This window comes from Dufourea novaeangliae, unplaced genomic scaffold, assembly GCF_001272555.1.
Source record: "Dufourea novaeangliae isolate 0120121106 unplaced genomic scaffold, ASM127255v1 scaffold139, whole genome shotgun sequence".
NCBI classification, from domain to species: domain Eukaryota; kingdom Metazoa; phylum Arthropoda; class Insecta; order Hymenoptera; family Halictidae; genus Dufourea; species Dufourea novaeangliae.
Genome location: NW_015374013.1, coordinates 446,490 through 466,589, shown reverse-complemented (window position 1 = coordinate 466,589; position 20,100 = coordinate 446,490). Strand labels below are relative to the sequence as shown.

At 46.7% G+C, this 20,100-nt stretch overlaps 1 protein-coding gene across 1 annotated transcript in view; it reads right to left on the bottom strand.

Moving 5' to 3' along the window:
• LOC107188626 (DE-cadherin) overlaps positions 1 to 20,100 on the bottom strand; it is a 40,297-nt gene that overhangs the window by 1,143 nt on the left and 19,054 nt on the right. The window contains exons 2-12 of the mRNA XM_015576945.1: positions 6,901 to 6,974; positions 6,236 to 6,377; positions 5,728 to 5,966; positions 4,483 to 4,671; positions 4,089 to 4,375; positions 3,747 to 4,017; positions 2,445 to 3,024; positions 2,185 to 2,366; positions 756 to 2,100; positions 410 to 633; positions 91 to 306 (exon numbers count right to left, since the gene is read on the bottom strand). Coding sequence (XP_015432431.1) covers positions 91 to 306; positions 410 to 633; positions 756 to 2,100; positions 2,185 to 2,366; positions 2,445 to 3,024; positions 3,747 to 4,017; positions 4,089 to 4,375; positions 4,483 to 4,671; positions 5,728 to 5,966; positions 6,236 to 6,377; positions 6,901 to 6,974 — 3,749 coding nt within the window. The remainder of the gene's footprint in view (positions 1 to 90; positions 307 to 409; positions 634 to 755; positions 2,101 to 2,184; positions 2,367 to 2,444; positions 3,025 to 3,746; positions 4,018 to 4,088; positions 4,376 to 4,482; positions 4,672 to 5,727; positions 5,967 to 6,235; positions 6,378 to 6,900; positions 6,975 to 20,100) is intronic.

Sequence of the window (20,100 nt, the reverse complement as noted above, 5' to 3'; positions counted from 1 at the left end):
CTGAGAAACACGTGTGAAAAAAATTCATGATGTAATTTTAGATTGTTTGGTGATTCGATCCTGATGGAAAGATAAGGGTTAGGACGTTACATTTCCGTTGAAAGTCATGTTGCGTATGCAACCGACGAATCCTCTATCGGTCGGTTTGAAGTCCCATCCAAGCTGCGAGGCAAGCTGCGCCAGATTGATCATGGTTCCTCCGATTTGCATCGGACTATTCACGTTCAAAAATTCGTTCGAACCCAGCGGTGCTGTTAAACTCATGCAAGCGGATATGCCGCAATTGTCCACCTTCATCTCGATCGCCTAAAAACACACGGAAGTACACGATCATGGAAGCACTGTTCGGATGAAAACGACGAAAAGAAAGAAAAAGACGTGCTGGAAGAATCAAAACGCGGTCACTCACGTTTTTGGTCCAGTAAACGTCTATCCTGTGACTTTTGCCATCGGTCAGTTTAATTTGCTTCTGATCGAGTCGTACAGTGCCTGTGCCGTAATCCATGTAAAGAACCGCGTAACCTTGTTGCAGCTCTAGCGCCATGAAATCCTGAATATCGATCTTCGGACTGTAGGTCATCGGGCCGAAATAGAACACCAAACCGTTGTCCACATGGGGCGTTATCTCGAGACCTGTGTAATTACGGTGGAAATTGGAATATGTAAATGGGGAACGAGTGGCATCCACGACAAGTAGAAGTAAAATGGTACTTATGACCAGGTATAGAAGCCAGCGGTTGAGAAACGATACTCACCCAAATGGGAGTCGTCGCAAGCCTGGCCAGGTGGCGGCATCACGGCCCAACCGTCGCCGTGGAAGCCGATACCAAGTAGCTCGCATCTGGGTCCCTCAAGGCCGGGCGGACACTCGCAACGTTCTGCCAGCGGAGTCCCGCCGTTTAGGCAAACGATCGGTTCTGCCACGTGGCAAGTGCACTGCGGATCAACAACCGCCCGTACACCTACAAACGAGCTCGTGTTTGTGTAAACCGGGGACGGAACCGTGCTAGCGTTCAAATAGCTGCGGCACGAGTTGTTGCAGTGTAGCTTCTCGAACAGACACTCGTCGATGTTCACCAGCAGAATATCCGTTTTTAGCTCCCGTTCGATCTCCTTCGAGTGCTGAGCCAGTATAGTGTTCAGTTTCTCGGGAGCGTAATACGGACTCCCGTGAACCGAGAAACGTACGTCGAGCAAGCTTCTGTTATTGTGATGCGGCGAATGAAGCACCGTGAACACATCGACGTTCTCGACCGACGCATTCAACATGTTCGCTATCCTCTCTTGGAACACCTCCTTCTTGCTGACGCCGTACTCGTCGGGCTCGACGAACTCCTCGGCGTTCATTCCGTAGAAACGCACGGAACCGGACCTGGCAACCGCCTCCTCCGGCAGCTCCATCACGGTCACGTTCACGTAAGCGTTCACCTGGTGCCGTCGAATCAGCGGGCTGTGCTCGGTCACGAGGAACTTGAGGACAAACGTGTCGTTCGAGGTGCCCGACAACAGGGTGATCATACCAGTTTCCTGATTCAGGAGAAATCTGTCCTGCGTCGAGGTCCAGGCGAAGTGTTTGTCCGGCAGATCCCAGTCGTCCGCGTCGTTAACGTACACTCGGCCGATCTCCGTGTCAGGCGCCTCGCCTTTATAGTTGTACACGAATATGGAGCTCGAACCCTCCGACATCGGGTTGTCGTTTTCGTCGCCGATGATCACGGTCAAGGTCGACGTACCAGTCATCGGCGGTTTCCCGCTGTCTGTGATCGCGATCGGTATGTCGTAACTCTTTCGCTCCTCCCGATCGAACTCGACCCGCGCGAACAAATCGACGTCGCTAATAGCGAACTTGGTGAGAATATCGTTGTCCGCGGTATTCTCGTCGATCTGAAATTGAAACGGCGGCCCGTTCTCGTCAGAGTCGTAGTCCCGTGCTTTCAGCTCCGTGATTCGTCCGGGCGGTTTGTTCTCGCCCCAGACCACCGGATACGGCATGTCGAGGAATGGTGCGTTGTCGTTTATATCGATCAGGGTGATGTTCACCATAACGAGTTCACGCAACGCGGTCGGCGAACCGTCCTCGTCCCGCGCCATTACGATCACCTAAAACGCGACCAATCATTCTATTAATCGAGAATCGATGTACAGCACGCGAGGAAACCGGATAATCTTTGACTATACACGTACTGTCCACATCGAATAGCCTAATGGCGAATCACGGTCCAACGGTTTCTTCAGCGTCATGCATCCAGTCTTGTCGATTCCAATCAATGGTTGCTGATCCTCCTTGACTATAAAGTAGGCTATGTGCTGATCGGCGTTTCTGTCCTTTATGTCCGGATCGTAGGCAACCACGGTGGTGATGCAACCTGGAAACGATACAGAAATCCGTGAATTACTGCGAATGGAACGTTCGGGACATTAACCAATCAGCGTTCATGGCTTACCTTCGACCAGCTTTTCCTCCTCGATGGTTGGATTTTTTTCAAACTCCTCGAAAACCGGCGGATTGTCGTTGACGTTCTCGATGAAGATCTTGACCTGAGCGGTATCGTTGTACAGGCCGTCGAACGCTCTCACTGTTAAATTGTATTCCGTAATCTTCTCGTAATCCAGCGGTTTGTTCACGCGAATCTTGCCAGTGGTGTCTTCGATGAAAAAGCTGTCGTCGGTATTGCCGGATATGATGCTGTAGGTGACCGGACTGGCCGTGTCCGAATCGAGGGCTTTCACCTCTGTGACCGGGGCGTTGATGTTTGCGTTCTCAAGGATCGAATTGGCTGTGTACACAGCTTGCGTGAAATGTGGCGCGTTGTCATTTTTGTCCGCGATCTCGATCCGAAACACTTGTTGGCCCTTGTTGTGCTCGCCGGTTTTGAACAGAGCGCTCGGTGAATTGTCTACTGCGATAATCTTCACGTTGTACGTGTCCTCGACTTCTCTGTCGAACGTCGTCTGCGTGGTGATGTTGCCGGTGTACTTGTCAATGGCGAACAGATCCCGAAAGTTGTCCAGCTCGTAAGTGACCTTCAGCCGATGCGAGTCGAAAACGAAAACGATAGAAATAAGGAGAAAACGGATAAACGGCGCCGATCTACATTCTCTAGTAGGGGAGAAAGTAACAGTTTTTGGTTTTTTCTTTTAAATAAATAATCTATATTTTAGCTAGAGATTTAATGTTTTGATCCTTGCTTGTTTTGAATCTTTGCCCCACGTTGGGGTAAAAAGTAATGACGTTGGGATAAAGTTGTACTACAAATAGATCAAGCAGAATTGTGCACCATGAAAGACAGAAAATAATTAACACTAGCTAATAATTACAAAGAACGAACATAACATTATATTATTGTATTTAATTGGCTCAACACAATATTATTACTTAATCAATAGGTACTTAACATAATCATTATCTTCTTAAAGAGATCAAATAATTATCCTAATTTACTGATTATTTGTTATCATGGCACTGCCTGTTTTATTTAAAAAGTTTAGAAGCCCTGTTGCAATGTACCCCTGTTACTTTTAACCCGGGTCTCCCCTATACAGACTCCTCTCCATTATCGTCTGGTTTGTTCTACACGATTATTGTCTAGGCGTCATCCACGCCACGAGGGGATCGCGTCAAGCGCATTCTTTGTTGCGAAAGACGAATTTACGAAGGTCTGAAACATTTCTCCCTATAAGATTATTGTCCCGGACGATAATCGTGACGAGTCTGTAGTCCAGTCCAACGGTGTAGTCTAACGTACCTGATTGTGAGCAGGGGTCCCGTCGGCGTCGATCGCGCGCACTTGCATCACCGGTACACCCGGCGGTTCGTTCTCGAGCACGCTGCCCTTCTTCATCTCACGGAACACTGGGATATTGTCGTTCACGTCCAGTACCTCGATATCAATCACAGTCTCGGCGGCCAACTGGTACTTGTTCTGCACCCGTACGATCAACGTGTATATCGTGTTGCTCTCGTAGTCGAGATGCTGAGCCAGCTTGATGTCCGCCTGATCCTTGTTCGATTCGAGTCTGTCGATTGTAAAAGAATCGCGAGAATTCGCCACGTGTCCAGGAAAGTAGAGAAATCGCGGCCGCCTTACCTGAAGGTGTTCCCCTTGTTCGTTTGCTCGGTTCTACCGGGGACCAGCTCGAAGAGAACCTCGCTACTGTCGCCGCTGTTCGAGACAGCCTTCAGTCGCACGATGCTCTGATCGAAGTCGCTGAAGTTCTCCGGCAGACGGATCGGTTCCGAGGGCCTCGGCAGAAACGCCGGGGCCTTTTTGTGCGACTCGACCACGCGTATATCCAGATCGATCACGTTCGATTTTGGGTTCTCCCCTTGATCCTCCGCCGTCGCGATCATACTGAACTTGTACTCCGGAGTTCTCTGTAAACAAGAATATCGTTCGAGTCGATCGATTGCAAATAAGGAATTCGTGGATCCACCAATCAAATCGGATCTTCCTTTTGCACCCATCGAATTTTGATACTCACGTCGATAGTCTTGTTCAGAAATATCACACCGGTGTTACGATCGATCCGAAAATAGACTCCATCCTCTGACCTCTTCGGCGAGAGACTGTAATAGACGACGGAATTGTTGCCGTCATCGATGTCCGTGGCAGAGACTCTCATCACCTCGCGACCCAACGGTAAGTCTTGCGGCACCGACTCGGTATACGCCTACGCGTCAACAACGAACGACAAAAAAAAACACATCAGACTCGGTATTGTTTAAACGACCAACAATACCGGAGAAAACTACGATTTCGAGTGAGCACGATCGATGAAACGTTTGTATCTATCTCTCTTTCTCTCTCTCCCTCTCTTTCGTACAAAAACTACAGTAAATTCTCGATGAGTGTTCGAAGGCTCCTCGGCATTGACAAGGAGCGGTCCCCAGGTGTAACACTGATTTTTTAATGTGGTTTATCACAGTGATAGAGCTTGTAATTCTGAGATAGATTATGAGATAATTTTATGTTCAGTGCCGAGAAGCCGTCGAACACTTATCGAGGATTTACTGTATTATCTGTTCTAACATGTCTACGCGTGCATTCGACGAAACGTAAATGCGCGTTCAAACAAGCTCAGATACGTTCTACAAGATATCGCCTTTCGTTTCCAAAGCTGTTCGATTTGCTGCCGCGAAACTAGTCGGGCACTGAGAACAAAAAAAAAAAAAAGAAGAAGAAAAGAAACAGAATGACAAATACACATGCTCATTCGCATTCCCATTTGCATGTACCACGAATATAAACATCACAATTTGCAATCACACCGCAAATATCAAAACCAACCTTCCATACGTATCCACGGAAGACCTGAGTGTGGAGAAAGAGAGAAAATCCAAGCAAAAAATGGTGGTTAGTGGCGAAAACGTGTAAAGGTATGGGACGCGCCCGTTTGTCGTTAGATGAACCAAAAAAGATTCACGTGCGTGTGGGAAAGTCGATTGGTCCCAGGTTCGTGGCACAACAGAATTCAGACTATTTTATTGCAGCATATTAGCACATTGAGCGATTCTCGGCAAAATTACCGAGTCGGTAGAAAAAAAACTGCACCATCTGAACCGGCCGTTACGGTGCGCTGATAAGCGCCCGATTGTAGATAACCAGTGCGCCAGCGGCGTCCACACCGCGATCGATATTTTGGACAGTCGGTACACGGATGGCCGAGGGAACGACAACCTGGACGAATCGACTGACCCCGTGGGGAAGGGTGGCCGAGATCGCTTACCACTTTGTCGAACACTGGCGAGTTGTCGTTCACATCTTCGATCGTGACTTTGAACGTGCATACGTCGTCGAGCTGAGGCCTTCCGTTGTCGGTCGCGAGTACGGTCAGATAGGCTTCTTTCTCCCGAGCCGGTTCATCTCTGTCGAGCATCTGCGTCGTACGGATCAACCCAGTCCTGTTGTTGATCTCAAACTTCAACTTCTCGCCAGGGGCGGTTACGAAGCTGTACGTGATTGTGCCTGCGGGAACAAACGAATCAGAGAGTTGCAAAGAAACACAGCTATATTTAACCCTTGTGTAGACAACCAGGTACCCATATTTAAATTTCCTTTTACAATCTTTTATGCTATTGTCTAAAACAGCACTTGGTATATTATTGGAAAGGAAAACTTGAAATGGCTACCAATAGCAGCGCGTTCCCAACGTTACCGCGGGAATAAATATTTGACATACATTTATGAATCGCCCTGTATACTTGAGATCGGAGAAATCACGTGCTGGTACGTACCTCCCTCGTCCGGATGATCCCTGTCCTCAGCGTGCACCTGCACCACTACAGTTCCAGCAGGTTCTTCCTCCTTCACGACAGGCGCATAGTTCGAGCAATTCGAAAACAACGGTTTGTGATTGTGATTTTCGCCCTGCTGCATCTACGAATACCAAGAAAAATAAAACCTCCCGTTGCATGTAAATACCTTCCAATTTTTCTGTCCGACAATTATGCAGCTGTCGGAAATGTTCCACGCGACTACGTTCCAACGAACGTAAAATATTCTCCGGAGAAAAGATTCGAGTATTCCTGCGCGGAGTGGCGTCGCGAAACGGTAACCGAATCGTTTAAATGTTTAATGCGATTTCCGCGATTCGCGGGATTCAACGGTACGAATCTATTATCCAGGTCGGAGGAGAGAAGAAAAAACCGATGCTCTTTCCTAGAACGTTCGGGAGATCAGCATTCGGGGATGCGGGTATGTAAAATGAAGGGAAAGAAAAATAAAGGAAACGAAACGGAACTGAAAGAGAAGAAGCCGAGACGGAAAGGCGGGAAGAGGAAGCGAGAGTGACGCAAGACGAGGAAGATCGGGGTGGTAGAGAATAGGAAACGAGAGGAAGGAAGCGGTCGCCGTTTCGAGGGTGAGAAATCGAATCAAGGGGGATTCAAGAAGCACTCACCGTTAATTCCTCCTCGATCGAGAACTGTGATCTAGCATCCAGGTGTCTCGAATGCCTCAATCTCGTTGCATCCGCTGAAACACAAAGCAGATACGGTATTTGTTAGAAATCATTTTGTTCTCGTTGTAGTACGTGACCGCGAACGATTCGCGTGGCGCGCAATCGCACAGTAGATATTACACCCGCGTACAACTAAATTCCTCCGAGCTTTCCATATCTGGAGCCCAGAGTGTATTGAGTCCACTTTTTAAAAACAACGGCATTTTACATGTTTCCTGTATCAAATATTCCATTCTTTCCGGTAGTATGAATTATTTCATTCTGGGTCGTCTAATTTTTAATATAGGTACGTAGTAGTCTAAAAATGATATTAAGTTCATATTTTCAAAACAGTGTAAAGTTCATCGCATACATACAGACTCCTCTCGATTATCGTCCCAAACTTAGGTCCGCGCTGGGACAATAATCAAATAAGGAGAAATGCTTCAGACTAGAAGAAAGCTAAATCTTTACAAATCACTTCGAAAAATGTTATTTTGCATAATGTCCCGCAGTCTAGTAATTACTATTTCGAATCGCACTGACCGCCGAGGGTCGCCCCAGACGCGATTTCTCGGTTCGTTCGAGATCGCATCACCGACTGCAGGACAATAAACGAGCACCAACTGCGTGATATTCGATCGAAAAATCGCGAGATGTACTGCCAGCGATGATGGATTTTCAATTAATAGGATGTTAATTGCTTGAAATCCATGGCTACCGGGGTAGCCAACGCGATACTATAATTGCCAATTATTGTATCGATCGATGGTCACAGGGTGTGTTACACTCCCGAAACGGCGGGACGTACGGAAAAATCGAAACTCGAGGCGATTGCACGCAACGATCACGACGAGCGGTCACGAGAAACGGCCTCCTAGGCCTTCGCGTTCTTACGAACGAAAGACGGAATGCTGGGTTAACCTACATTCGATCGAGTACAGAGGCAAAATCGCGACGCAACCGTGCACGAAGTTACACGACGACCTGGAGACCAAGAAGCCGTCCGAGTCAGAGCCGTTTCATGCGACAACGGTTGAAAAATGACAAACCAAATACAGTAACGGACAAATGAATTCAGACAAAGACATTTTTCTGACATTAATCTGACGCAAGCTTTCATAAAAGTAGCTGTCTACGTATCACAAAATATAAAATACGTTTTATCATTAAGTTTTTCACGAGGACATTATGTTATATCTTTATTTTATCCATTCCTGGTGTGGACATCCCCAAATAGATAGTATATTCAACAAAATGAATAATATGTTCGAGGAGGACATTTAGAAAATATATCGAGCGTGGTCAACTTAAGAAAATAACAATTGCATAGGACAGGCGTTGATTTTTTAATGTAACATCAGTAGTATCCTTAATTCATACAATACAAGAAACAGTTTTTCTTCGAAGACATTCTGTCCGTTATCGTGTCAAACCCGTCACCAACAATCATCGTCAGGTCCGTGGAAATCTTATCGTGTAAATTATCGAGGATTACTTGCTCGCCTAAGACGAACGTGACGTTCGGATCAACGCGTCCAAACTGCTTTTCCGGGGTTTACCCCGTTCGCGAGCTACTTCGCCGGTCCGTTTCTCCTCGATAATGCTCTTAACGCGATTACGCCGGGTACTCTGGTTCGATCGCGCTTAAGATACCTACGTTTGTCGCGCATAAACAACGACGTCTTCCAAACTATGTATATCTATGTATACCGGTGACGATGAAAACACGTCTGTCGCAATTTACCATCCAAGGGAACACGAGAACGAACGAAAGTGCTGGTGCGATCCCACGAGTTGAGTACAGATTCCTCTCGATTATTGTCCAGGCGTCATCCCCACGTATACTTTGTTACCCCTCCACTTTTGTTACCAAGATTTCGGGCAAAGAAACGAATTTCCAAGGGTCTGAAACATGTCTCCCTATACGATTATTGTCTCGGTGCGGATTCCAGTTCGGGACAATAATCGAGAGGCGTCTGTATAAGGAACATCTATGGCACACGGTACATGCAAATCAGAGACCGGAAAAGAAAAGAGCAAGGTGTTCTATCAAGTTGCTTTTGCACCCCCTGACCTCGCGTGAGACACTTAGGTACATTCCACCGAGACAGTTTCCCCTTTTTCTTTGCTAAGTAAGTTTCAAGGAATCGATGTTGTCGCGTGTTCGGTCGTCGTTACAGAGTACCGTCATCGCCGCAATCTTGGCCCAGTGCGACTCACCCCGTTAGGAGTATCGAATCCCGAAATTATGTAGAAAAATTAAACTATAAAAAAAATGTCAACGATTTGCTAACTGTCCCCCAAAATATTCAAATTGCCCTTCGGTGGGGCAATCGGGGAGGTTGTGGGCCAAAGAGTTTAAACCACTTAAATCAGTGTTTCCTAATCATGTTGGGAAACATTGATTCAGATGTTTTAAACCTTTCGACCCAGAATGTTTATCGCATCTTTTTCCACGATCGATCAAACGCGATGCGAAGTGTCGAGAGCGAATTCAACGTGTCGGCGTGCCGACGACGTCCACGACGAGGTATGTATATGTATATCGGCGTCGTCCCTTGTAATCCCTCGACTCTTGTCAGGAAGCACGCTTCCCCCTTTTGTGTTTCACCCCCCTGTGTAGTCCGTCCGCTCGGCTACGCTCCGGTTCCCATTCGTTCCCATCCGTTCCCACCGTTAATTGCCAAAGAAGCCAACAACGTCAAAGAGAGCTCCGGTTGCTCCTTCTTATTAGCGTGGGCAAGAGCCTCCCCGGCCCTTCTCGTGTTTTTCTCATTTTTCGTGCGGTCGACGCGATATCGGTCCTCGACGAATGCCCCAATAGGAGCGAATTCTCCATGGTTTTCTATCGGTAGACACCGTGTGACCGACGACGAAAGGATTGAACGAACAATTGGACGAAACTCGAACACGTCCAACTGCCTCGCGTCAACGACGAACCGCGAAACGTTCAACTTCGCCGCAAGACCGGTAGTCGATTTTCAGGAAAATCAGGCTAAATCTGACCACCGTCCCACGGATGAAACTCGACTGGAAAGTTTCCTTCGACCAGTCGTTTGTACGGAGGAACAGGGACATGGAACTGTCGACGCGACGTGGCTCGACAACGGACACTAAGAACCGATGCACACGAGCGATTCCGTATCATTGACGCTGTGCGATTTGGCAAACGGGCGATGTCACGTCGGAAAAAGCGGAAAATTTTTGTGTATTTGGTATATAAGTATTTTCTCAAACGAATTAGAAAATATTAGGTTAACCCTTTCGTTAATGCTTGTCTTTTTAAAAGAGTTTTTTTTTTTTTTTTTTTTTTTTTTTTTTTTTTTTTGGCGTCGACTCTAATCACTGTCTCAGTCGCGATTCTTACGGTGCAATCGATGCGAACCGCTAGTCGCGTTCCAGTTTCGAATTTTTCCACGAGATTCGGATTCGGGGTGAGCTCCACCTGTTGCCGAAACAAACGATGGGCGAAACAATTCGCACGGAAATGGCCGCGACTCGAGAACGAAACAAATCGCGTACCGTGTTTCACGGTTATCGACGAGATTCCTCGACCGAACCGTACCCGTCGTCGAGTTCCCTGGCTTCCTATATTTCTCCGATTCAGTCGCGAACACGCAACCCCCGGACGCAACCATCTAAGGTAAATGGATCTAAGGGACATGCCCTATGTTGAAACCGATTCATAAAATTTAATACAGTATTATCTCTATGAGTGAATCGAAAAAAATAGAAAAAGAAAACCTACTAGTATTAGACTAGAACTAAACGCAACCAAAAGAGGAAACCTTATTCGCTCGGCTTCGGAATACGTTCGACTGTTTTCAGGCTTGCAGCAAACTACTAGACTCATATTTACAGGTGCACATTTGGCTGCGCGAAAGCAAGTGGCTGGTGGATATGCCAGAGAAACCGTACATTGTGTGGGAAACGCGAAACTAGTATCTACCGCGAAACTTTCGAAACAACAATATTTCGTCGAAACTCTCCTCGAAACGTGACAGTTCTACCGCCGTGCGCGCCTGTTGTTGGATCAACGTTCCTCGACGAATACAATCGCATTGCCGGAAAGAGAAGAAGCTACTTGGAAAGTTTGAAAATCCACCGTTCCGTCGATTCGTAGATCGAAACTCTAAACAGAGAAACACTTCTAACATAACCTCTCTGGTTTCTGTTTGTTCGAAACCGACCACTCTCGAGAACACTGCGAGCAATGTAGAGAAATCAAGTGTCAAGTATCAAGAGGCAGTGCCTCAGGGCACTAACAGCGTTTCTTTTTTTCTCCCCTGTAGATTAATTTTTCCCATTCCCTGGACACGTGTCCGTAATTTCTCTGCGCGACTCCGGTTCGTTACAACGAACCGCGTGTAACCCTCGACGACTCTAACCCCGACCGGAGGGTGCGACCCATCGAGAGGGTGCTTCACTCTCGGGCGGTACAGTTCTCGAAGAACCACGAACGAAACACTTCCTGCGATTCTCGGCCACGTACCCTCACGAACAAACTCTGCTTTCAATAAGGGAAAAAGTGGCCAGGGAGTGAAAGGGAGTTGTCCAGCTCCGAGAAACTGAACGGCACAGTGGCAAGAGGGGTATTTCGCCGACCAATATTTATCACTGCAAGACGCTACTACAGTAGACTAACTATATTGCCATGGTTGGGGTTGTAGAGTAAAATGGAAATCAGTTCAGAGCAATCTTTATAAATTTATTTTTTTTTTGTACAATTCCGAGCCTCTGTTTAGCTTCTGGTTACTCTGTTTTGATTGGTTCCAGAAGGGGACCCCCCAGTGGTGGGAATAACGGCGTTGTTCGTGTCGCATTCATCGAGAAATGACTGTACATATATCGTTCCACCATGAATCATTTCGATTGTCATAACGCCGCGACGGACACTCGCGAAATATCGCAAGAACGAGAAGTTTCCCCCGTTGGTCAGATTTTATCCGAGTTTACGGGCAACGAACTCTTTGCAGTTCGGATTCACCGTGAAGGATTACCACCGCGCGGATTCAGATTACGTTAAGTAGCTTAGAGTCGTCGTTCGTTCGTTGTTACTTCTGGCCGGCACAGAAGCTCGAAACACGGAAATTGTATATGTTCAAACTGATATTGGATTTGATGCGTCGTCGAACGCGTACGATTGCTCCTAACGAAATAATCCGCGGACATCGAAATAATCCCCGTTCGACTACACTCGATTTGGGTCCGTTACTGGAAACCTCGAGGAGTTCGTCGAACTCGTTCACTAAGCGTTCCTAGATTCTGCTTATCAACCGAAACGGTTTCAGGGACGGCAATTCCATGGATCGTTTCTGCTGCATCGACGGCAAGACGGCCAATCGCGGAGCGTGGTTAACTCGCAAAGTCGGCCGTTACTAAGCCGTTGCCCTATAACATCGAGTCAGACTCGTGTTGACAATTTGAAAATCGATTCAAGAAAAAATAATATTACTGGGTTTTCTTTGAGTCGAACTGAACAACATTGCTGGTACCACATTGAGTCCCCCTGTGGAACCAATCAAAACAGAGGAAACAGAAGCTTTGGTTTCGGGCGAAAAATAAATTTATGAAAGATGGAAAACCTTTCCGTCTTGTCACGAATGCTCCGAAGTGGATCCGAGTATGTCGCATTCATCGAGGCATTACTGTAATATGTAACTTTTACAGTAAAAGTACAGAATTCCTTTCGTTTCTGGGAAACTATCGATAACAATGTAATCCGGGAGACTGCAGACGTCAAAAAAATCATAGAGCTAGGGGTGAAGCGTGTTCATCTCTTATTCCTTGTTCCGTTTCGATTCCGTTCTCTGAACGAATACGAACTGAATCGGGGAGCAGTGACCGTAGGAACAAGTGACGTCACATAAGGGAGCATCGTGTCCACGCGGGACCAGTTTCGAAAATAAAAAAAAAAAAAACGACAGTTACGAGTGCAACGGTGGCTTAATCCCTGTCAGAGGAAAAGGTAAATGGTTCGCAACAAAGGTTTAATAACGCGGCATAGGGCATTCCTTTTGTACTTTCCAAGCCGGTGGAGATCAACGATATCGCGGGTAACATTTTCATCAACCTTTTACGGTCGGTCGTTGCATATTGTATTACGTCTCTCGGTCTCGTTGGGAAACTGGAGAAAAGAGCGACACGCGTGGTACTCGTATGAAGAAAAAAAAAAAGAAAAAACATCCCACGAGAGAACATACGGGTTAACCCAGCGAGATTAAACTATAAACACGACGAACATCGGGAAACGTTGTCGGTTGTCACGGCTGGTCAGAAATGTTGATCTTCTCGAGAATGACCGCCGATTTTTCTCATCTGTACAGTCGATGTTTGAAATTTTAAGCCGATGCAAGCGTTAGAAGAAAATTAATTTCGATATATATTTGTCTGGTTAAATGGATAGAAGACAACATAAATGTGTAAACGGTTTCTGTAATATTCCTCGTGAAATTCGAAATGCGTCCCGTAAACCTAGTATTACTTTTAACTATGCTGTCGATGAGCTACGTAGTTCGTCTGTTATTTGTATCTGTTTCTGCTTCGACGAAAGGTGAAACGGGTATTCTAATATGTCCAACGGAACAGCGACGATGGTGGCTTCGGTGGTGGCGGGCGCAATGGAAACAGCCGATGGTAATAACGAACGTTGGTCACGGTGGCGACGGTGGTCGCTGTACAGAAGGCCATCACCGAATGACAGGGCTGAGAGTTCGCGAATAATTACAGGGCAAGGCGTTACCACGCTTCTGTCTACTTTTCCGCCCGCCACGCTAGGATAAAAGCCAGAACGGCGAACGTAGATTATTCCCTGCTGCTTGTACGGTCTGCTTTTGCCGCAAAGGTCTATCCGCCGATTGGATAAGAGGCTTCACTACCGGTTGGTGTTGTAGTCGTCTCTGACGCCACCACGTTTTTCCCAATTGGCTATTCGTTCGCCATGGGTCGATCCACGACCATCACCATCGCCGTTGGTACAGGTCACACAGGATAATACGTATCGTTTGGCTCGTTATCGATTTATCCGAGTGTTTCGCCACGTCCAGAGCAAAACAGGAAGTCGACGCGATCCAAAAATTGAGTTTACCAGCGTCGCATGAACCCACGGTTGACCAACTGCGCGAAACCATGGTTGACCAATTGCGCGAGCAAACCAGCGATCGCGGGACAGTGTACATATATATTACCCACGCATTTACTACGCGCAACTATCGCCACCATCTACCCCCTGCCTATCAAATTTGTTGGTAAGCGTGTTTTCGAAATGCCCCGAACCACACAATTTTCCGCGTCAGCTTACGTTAATTTATGGCTGCGACTGGTTCCATTCTCGAGTTTGGTGTCACCGGATAACGAATGATATCGACGATCAAAGAAGGCCCAGGTGTTGGCGAGTTCGCGTAGCAACCTAGTTGCTTCCCGTTAGCAACGGCTCCTGCGAAATACTCTCCTGTTTTTTGTCCGAATCGGTAATTTGACTCGACTCCCTCTCAGTCCTCAACACAGAGAGACAATCGTCGCGAATTAAATAATCGAATAGCTCGATGTTCCCAGCTTCACAAAGAGAACCTAAATGGGTTTTCGTGGAAATCGACGGGACTCGATTAGAATCGCGCGAATAAGTCCCGCGAATCCCGATGTGCAATGTCGAACACGCGCAGGCTGCTCATTTCCGGAAGTCCAAGCTATTTTGGGACACCCTGTATAAGTGTGTAGATTTACCACCTCAAGTATTGACATGCATTTAAGAATCACCCTGTATCTATATAAACACATACGCGGGATTCGTTCGCAACGGGTTAGGTCTGACCACCCGCATACCGTGTTGCGCGCGTAGTTTGTTTCAACGGAGCTTTACGCGTCGACAACTTTTGCCGACGTTTATCAAAAAGCATACCCCTTTCCTCGCCTCACCTCTCCCCTAGCGGATTTCCCGACCATACTCTGTTATTTCGTTAGCGAACAATTAGACCGCAATAACCTTGTTCGTTTGCTGCTACGATTTTGTTTCGCTTTATCGCATCACCGACGATACACGAATGCGGCGAACGAATGCACGCGTTCTCTGTTTCTCTATTCAACGTTCGTGAAACGAGGAACAACCCCTTGAATCGGGTAACGACAAGGGAGAAGGAAGGTGAGAGTAGTACGTCGATAGTGGAGCACAAGAGGACACGTGAGGAGCAAGAAGATCAGCTCTGACGCTCTGGGGATCGAACTTAACACATTATCTACCAGTTGCTATTTAATAGGTTTAGTTGATCCAACGACAAACAGCTAACAAACTATTATTAAACAGTTCGATCACAGTTGGAAATTACATTCGTGAGTAGACTGAGGATTTGTATGCAAAATGACATTGCATAAAAATACGATGACCTTGAAAAAAACCTTTAGAATGACCTTCACAGGATTTAAGTTTATCGCCATCAGATGCACGCCTTAAAGCCATGTGCATCCTACTTAGTCATTTGTTTTCTTACTTTAAATAGTAGCGGAAATAATTTACGTTCTCGAGTTAAAATTAACACGCTGTATATTGATGTTTATAAATAAAATACATATCATACAACGGTGAAAATTCGTAACGACAGTATAGTCGACTTATTGGATGCGTGCGAGCATCGGTCAAAGAGTACGCCGGACAAGGGGATGGCGTAGCGTGGCGTCGCGTGGCGTGACGAGGTTGAACCGACGTTGCGCGTTGCGTCACCAGCATTCGAATAGGCGTATGGTATGCAAATGGAATCAATTTGCGAGTCGCGGGGCGTCGTCCGCTGTTCGTGGTCAGGATGGTCCGGGGACCACCCACTCCCTTTCAATTTGACCCCATTTCCCCCAGACCCAACCTGATGGGCATCCTTCTTCCCTCGGAAAACGAGTGTATGTACCTGATTCGAACGAGGGGAACGAAAGAAGGGCGAGGAGAAGCTGCAGACGGTGTGTGATTTAATATCGTAAAACAGACTGTAACAGGCTGCAACATCCCGCAGAATCACGATTCGATTTGGGCGAGCACCGAGGGGGAACCCCTGCTGTTTGGAATGATTCGTACGCCGTCCAAATACCAGCCGACTCGATGTTCCGAACCTCCGAGACGAACCCCCCGGCAGTACGCCACACTCCACGCCGTCTCACCCTAATACGGTCTGATCCATTCAAAAGCTCCCGTGTTCAGCCGTCGATGATCGTGCGATACCGTTCCGCGTACGTACACCGATAAACCGATCCACGGTTTTCCGTAAAATTCCAAACGAGTTACAGTAGACTCGCGTTAAAGTAGCGCTGCCTGCAGTTCGATCGATCCACCAATTGGATCAGAACTTTGGTTACAGTAGGCTATAGTGAGTTATACGTTTGTGAGTTGGGGCGTTTCTACTGATACTTTACCCCTTGTGTAGGCAACCGGGTACCCATTTCTAAATTTCCTTTCAAAATTTTGTATATTCTTGTATAAAACAGCACTTGGTATATTATAGGAAGGGAACACCAAGAGTTTCGGAAAATTATCTATGTTTATCTAATCTGTTAGAGTGGGGATATTCAGATTGCTCAATAACCGTGAATATTTTGTTTGCCTACAGAAGGGTTAACGTGCGCTACTTTAACGTGAGTCTACTGTACCAAAGTCTCGAACCGGATCGAAGAGTGTCCGTCGAAACAGAGCAGGTTAACTTTTAATCGGTAATGAAACGTGGATGGAAAGGGACCGGAAAACGATGGAAAAACGGGGCTATCGAAGCGAGAAAAGAATTGAATTCGTCCGGGGAGGCATCGGGCCAACACCTATTTGCCCTCTTTGGGAATCCGATGAAAACAATTTCAATCTGGCCAAGTAGAAAGTTTCAGCGGGATGCTTCCCGCGCCTCTTCCATCTCCCTATTTCTCTTTTGTTTTTCCCTCGTTTCCTGACTAGTCCATTTTCCCATGCTCTCTTTCTATCTCTCTAGCGATCCCTCTTTCCACTTAATGCTTTCTTTCGCCAGCTACTTGCCACTTCCTCTGGATGAAGAGCGTTCCAGCGAGCTGCACGGTGGTGTGCATCGCCAACGTTTCATTTAATTCGACATCGACTGCGATTCCGCGGTTGTCGCCACCGACACACCTGCGACACGATCGGAACGCAAGACTTCTAAAGCAGAGGTCGGCAAAACTATGACCCACCGCCTTTTTTGTACGGCCCGCAAGCTAATAGATTTTACAATTTCAAATTTTTTAAAATTTCAAAATACGCGCTATAACGTTTTCAGTGGCTAAAATATTTACTCGGGTGCTTAACTATATCGTTCTCCATGGCTAAAATGTGTACTATTTGGCCCTTTACAAAAAAAGTTTGCAGACCCCTGTTCTAGAGTCACAGTTGGTACGGTGACATATTGCCCTCGTGACTGGGAATCCCATAAGGAGCAGCAGAAGCAAATCGAGGGAAAAATTTGACGAACGAAGGGGAAGAATTAAGATCGTAGAAAATATTTTGGGAACAAAATCGAATCTGAGAAACGAAGGGAACGACGGCTGTGACCATTATCGATTACCCACAGTTGCCCACTTTTCTCGTGTTCGCGACGCGATGTTCGATCCCACGGGAACCCTCGATAGTTCGAGGGTAAAGTCGATGGGAACGATATTGCGTTCTCGTAAAATTAAGCGTTTATTAAGGTCGCTTATTCGTGTAACGGCACCAAGGGCTGTACGGCCCTAACATACCTCGAAACGGCCTGAATCTCAGACTGTAAAAGTAATTTGCGAATTAATTATTAAAACTTCTGCTTACAGTATTTCATCAAAAGTACACGATATTTAGCCTTTGCCGCCTCCTACTCAATAGTTTTGCAACTTAACGATTTTACAAGGACATAATACCCCACGATTTTTCGGACGTATCGTGCCATCCAACTATCCAGAACGGACAAGCATGATTATGGACTCGTTAAGTATTTTCCGATTCGAGAACATCGTCCGGCCTGGTTTACCGATCCCTTCGATCGCACTCGTGCGCCTTTGGACGGTTTGCAGGGATTTCGCTGCTTCTCGAGTGGATCGATACTATTCCCGAAAAGCAACACGAGCCTGAAATCCATTTATCCACGACCATCGTTCTCCTTACTGGCGAGCTAAAGAGACGCGCGTCCGACATCGATCCTTTTTAACTGGGTCGTCGTGTTGGTCAAAGGTGGGAACGTCGAAAAAAGAAAACAAGAAAAGAGTTCATATACTCGCGGCGAGCAACGAATTTACGAAACGGCCCGAGGGAAAACAAGGCATAGATTAGTGAGAGAATCGCGACGAGAGGAGAGTGGCGTAACGTTGATTCGCGGGAGGAGTTGCTGCATTTTCCGCGACACAACACACCCAGCATAGTTTTCCGCGTAACTGTGTTACGAGTATATAGCACGGACCGTCTCATAAATCATAAGTATGGATAGAACGCGAAGCTAAAAATAGCAGAGCTCTCGTTGTGATGTAAACGCGAACGTGTACCATGCACGAGTAGACCCTTAGTAGTATCCACCTGGTTACCCTTACCTCATCGAGAATCATTTCGCTGACACGATTTCATCGACAATATTTACTCATCGACAGGTTTTGATCAACGACAATCATTTCATCGACAATGTTATTTATCGATGTCGACTTCTGGTGATCTACACACCACCCAGTCCAGGGACTTCTACCGAAAGATACCGGTATTTATTTCGATTTTCGGTAATATATCGGTATCGGTATAGCTTTGACGGCATAATATCGGTATCAAAATTATACTGGTTTTTAGTCCCTGATCCAGTCCTAACCATACTTCGTTGTGTACCACGAAAACGAATCTTTGACAAGGGGAGGACATTTCGCGTTTACCGAATCGATCCGAGCACAGTTGTCCCAACGGTAATAGTTAACGCGCGCAGGGGTGCAGGGGGTGGTTCGCGCCCTGTGCAAGACCCAATGCAGATAATACACTGCCGCTAGGATATGTAATCGGCGTGGGAGGGTACGGACAGTGAGGTCTGGGCTTGGGGCCAGAGGTAGGTCCGCGTCCCACGCGGCAACCCGCCGTACATTCGATAGGAATATATCCTATATAGGGCTACGCGTACACCGATCGCGCCATTGATCGCGACCCGACACGTCCTCGTTACGTCAATTATTATCGAACGTACGAATTACCGGAAGCGCCGCCGCGAACGCCGCTTTCCAGGCTAATTTCCCGTTGGAGTACGTTCCGTGTAACCCGTCGACCATCGTCCTGCACCACCTCTCCAGTTCCCTCAGCTCGCAGACTGTATTTCGTGGAATTTTCATACTTATAGGGGCATTCCATGCGAAATCGGACACTTTTTGAAATAATATTTAGGATTTTGATCAAACTTGGAAATGTAGTCTTTAGTGATATATGTATGATTTTTGAAGATTTTACAAATTGTCGGTTGTACTGCTGTTTGGAACAGGGACTTTAACCGGTATGATTTTGATACCGGTATTATTCCATCGAAGCTATACCGAAAACCGAAATAAATACCGGTATTCTTTCCGAAGGTACAACCGCAAAATACCGGTATTTTACGTTTTGGTAGAAGTCCCTGGTTTGAAAGGTCGGATCAAGGTTGGATCTGTTGTTCCCGATAAACGTAAAGTTTGATCGAGCCATATAATGGGGCCGCGAGAATGGAGGAAGAAGCTTCCAGCCGATAACCGCGTCCACCGTGAAATGAAAGAAGCCATTTCGATCGTAATATCGCCAAGACGCACATTTGTCGAATGCCACGAGTATAGGGGCGGGAAAAAACGACTTAACGCGGTCATCTATGTCGCGCGATTAAAAATTGCGAGCTCGATTCGATCGAACGACGAGCAGCAGTTTCCATAAGGGTCGCACAAACCCTCTGAATTCTTGTGCGACCCACAAACTCATAGATGGTCGTAGGCCTGGATTGAAATTTCATATAGCCCAGGGCTATTAAACCTTCGAGAGCCCCTTTGGTTAAAAAGCGGGGAAGGCTTAGTTTTCAAGAAAATCGACTTTGAAAATCTGCTAGATACAGGGGTAATTGAATAATCGAAATCTGTTCATTGCATTCCCTTTCTACTTACTACTATGGTGAATACACGTGTTTCAGATTGATTTTCGAAGTCGATTTTCTCGAAAACTAAGCCTCAAATGAA